Genomic DNA, 2280 nt, shown 5'->3' with positions numbered 1-2280 from the left:
GAATGTTAATTGAGTCAGCCCATCGCTCCTGTGATCTGCTGTCATTTTTCCTCATGTTTATGTGTAATAATAAGTTCCACAGCATAAAATTATTGTTCTTTTCATGGTGCAAATACAAATCCTAGGCTTAAACAAAGTAAACTAAAAGATATGGCTCATTATAGCTACCTGATAGTTTATATCGTTCTTCTCTTTATTTCCATTTGTATATGCAGCCAAAAATAGTCCAGTAGGTTAGATATACTCATCTTTTCATGTCCTTTTAGTTATATCTCATTCCCTGCCTTCTTTTCTGCTAATATATCCTGTTCTTGGTGGTTCATGTGGTGTACAGTTGGTCACCATTTTGTTTTATACGCCTACGCGGTTACCGCACGTGGGCGGTAGTAATGGCGTCGAGTGCTCTCTAAGTGCCCAAGTCCTTCGATTTCTTTCCCCCTTTTCCACAACTGCGCTCTAGTTGTATTATATATCAAAATACCGGCTCTTTCGAGAAAAATACAATAGAAAAAAACTGCTGTCTTTAGCATGTAAAATAAGAAAGTTATTCAAAATGTAAGTTGACAAAGTCAGTGTGAACCTAGTATAGTTGACTCCAGCAGCTATTGTACTGCTTATCAGAACAAACAAAACCTTGCGATACATGCCAACTACACAGCTGTAAAATGTCGGCCATGCTTCTATGAATATCATTATAAAACGTCATCAGTGACGTATACCTACATTTTTCAAATTCCAAGCGGCTGGTGTCAAACTCAGTTGGGATATAGTATAGCAGGAAATTTTGGAGGGAATTAAATTCGGCAAATTGGCGTTTTGATAGCCATTTGCCAAAATAAAAATCAGCTATTTTCAGCTATTATGTACATGCTCAATGGCACGTGGCCACAAACCCTCCAAATTAAAATCCGCCAATCACCAAAATTTAGTAATTTGCCAAATTGCAATTTCCCGCTATACTGTAATATTTCATGAGTAAGGGCCTTGCCCAATTAGGACTTACTGTTGGTACTACAAGTTGCTCTCTGTGCAGTTTGTGTGAACTAAATGCATCTCCTTTAAAAAGCACTTCCTTTAAGGAACTTTTAACATCTTCTAAATTTATAAAATCACAGGCTGAGACAGTTCCATCAAGTACTAGTAACCTCATACATGATGAATTGAGATTAAATAACTAAATATCAAATTGAGAGAGGGTAGAAGAGGAATGATCAATATGAAATCTCAGCCTATATTTTCCTCTTACTTCTCCTACATATTGCTTTAATTCTCCAACAGTCCAACCTTCTTCACCTCTTATTGGTTTAGCTAGTCCTACTTCACCAGTTGACAGATCAACCACTGATACCTCTAGATTAATACCTACACCATCAAACACATGTACATGTGATTAGAGGTATTGTCATGGTAACCAACCACACCCACCTCCAGTATTGTATTTCTTAAAGGTTTCAATATCTCTACAAGTTTCTAAGAATAATCCACAATATCCAGCCACACCCATAAGCTTTCCTATAGTTTGATCCTGAAACTACATATAATAATGAGATAATTATAACAATTATAGGATAGATATACCTTATCAAGATCAAAGGACTGTTCCATTACATCATTAATAAAATTATATTTAACTAAATGGCATCTCTCAATAGGAATATGAGGAGCTAATTCCATTAACTGATAAAGAAATGAGGAGAAAAGTATAAAACAAAGCAACTAAAAATAAGAAAACCTCATAAGCTTTATCCAGTACTGTGGGTAGTAATTCATCTTTATGAACTTGAAATAATTTACTAGTTAATTCACTAGTAACAGGATGATTACAATATAATAAGAACTATAAATTAAAAGTAATCAGTGAGTCTACTTGTTATCTCAGTCTCACTGTACACATTTGATCCTCTTCATCACTTAGACTATCATACTCAATCTCTTCAACTTCAGAATCGTCATCTTCAAAATCTAATTAACATCAACAATAAAATGACAGTACACACATCATTATTATACAAACCTTCAATCTCTTTCATGATCTTCTCATTGTGCTTCCTTGCAGTAATTAGTTCCATATTCATTAATGTTATTCTTTCTTGTAATTTCTCTATTATTCTTTTATTATCCACTAATGGCTGATAGTCTGGTCTTGTCATTGCTTCAAGACAGCATTTGCAGTCATCAATTTCAAGAGACATTCCTCTCCTCACTTTGCTAACAGCTTTAATAAATTATATAATTATTAGTATAATTAATAAAACTACTAGCCTGAATCAGTATTACTAG

The 2280-nt window shown here is 34.2% G+C and overlaps 1 protein-coding gene across 2 annotated transcripts; it reads right to left on the bottom strand.

The window, feature by feature from the left end:
• Positions 1-43: 43 nt before the first annotated feature.
• LOC109587240 (ubiquitin carboxyl-terminal hydrolase 47-like) lies at positions 44-2260 on the bottom strand. Of its 2 annotated transcripts, none has more exons than XM_020003476.1 (9): positions 2015-2260; positions 1886-1962; positions 1733-1837; positions 1579-1677; positions 1426-1531; positions 1247-1362; positions 1004-1174; positions 169-486; positions 44-126 (listed from the first exon to the last, which is right to left on the bottom strand). In XM_020003476.1, exons 1-8 carry the CDS (start codon positions 2190-2192, stop codon positions 466-468), a joined length of 873 nt encoding a protein of 290 aa, XP_019859035.1. In that variant the 5' UTR covers positions 2193-2260; the 3' UTR covers positions 44-126; positions 169-465. The 2 variants fall into 2 exon arrangements, with proteins under 2 accessions (XP_019859035.1, XP_019859036.1); XM_020003477.1 differs by having other exon boundaries at positions 45-121.
• Positions 2261-2280: the final 20 nt, after the last annotated feature.

The sequence above is a fragment of the Amphimedon queenslandica genome, unplaced genomic scaffold, assembly GCF_000090795.2.
Source record: "Amphimedon queenslandica unplaced genomic scaffold, v1.1 AMPQUscaffold_12643, whole genome shotgun sequence".
NCBI classification, from domain to species: Eukaryota; Metazoa; Porifera; class Demospongiae; order Haplosclerida; family Niphatidae; genus Amphimedon; species Amphimedon queenslandica.
This window is presented reverse-complemented; position numbering and strand designations above follow the sequence as displayed.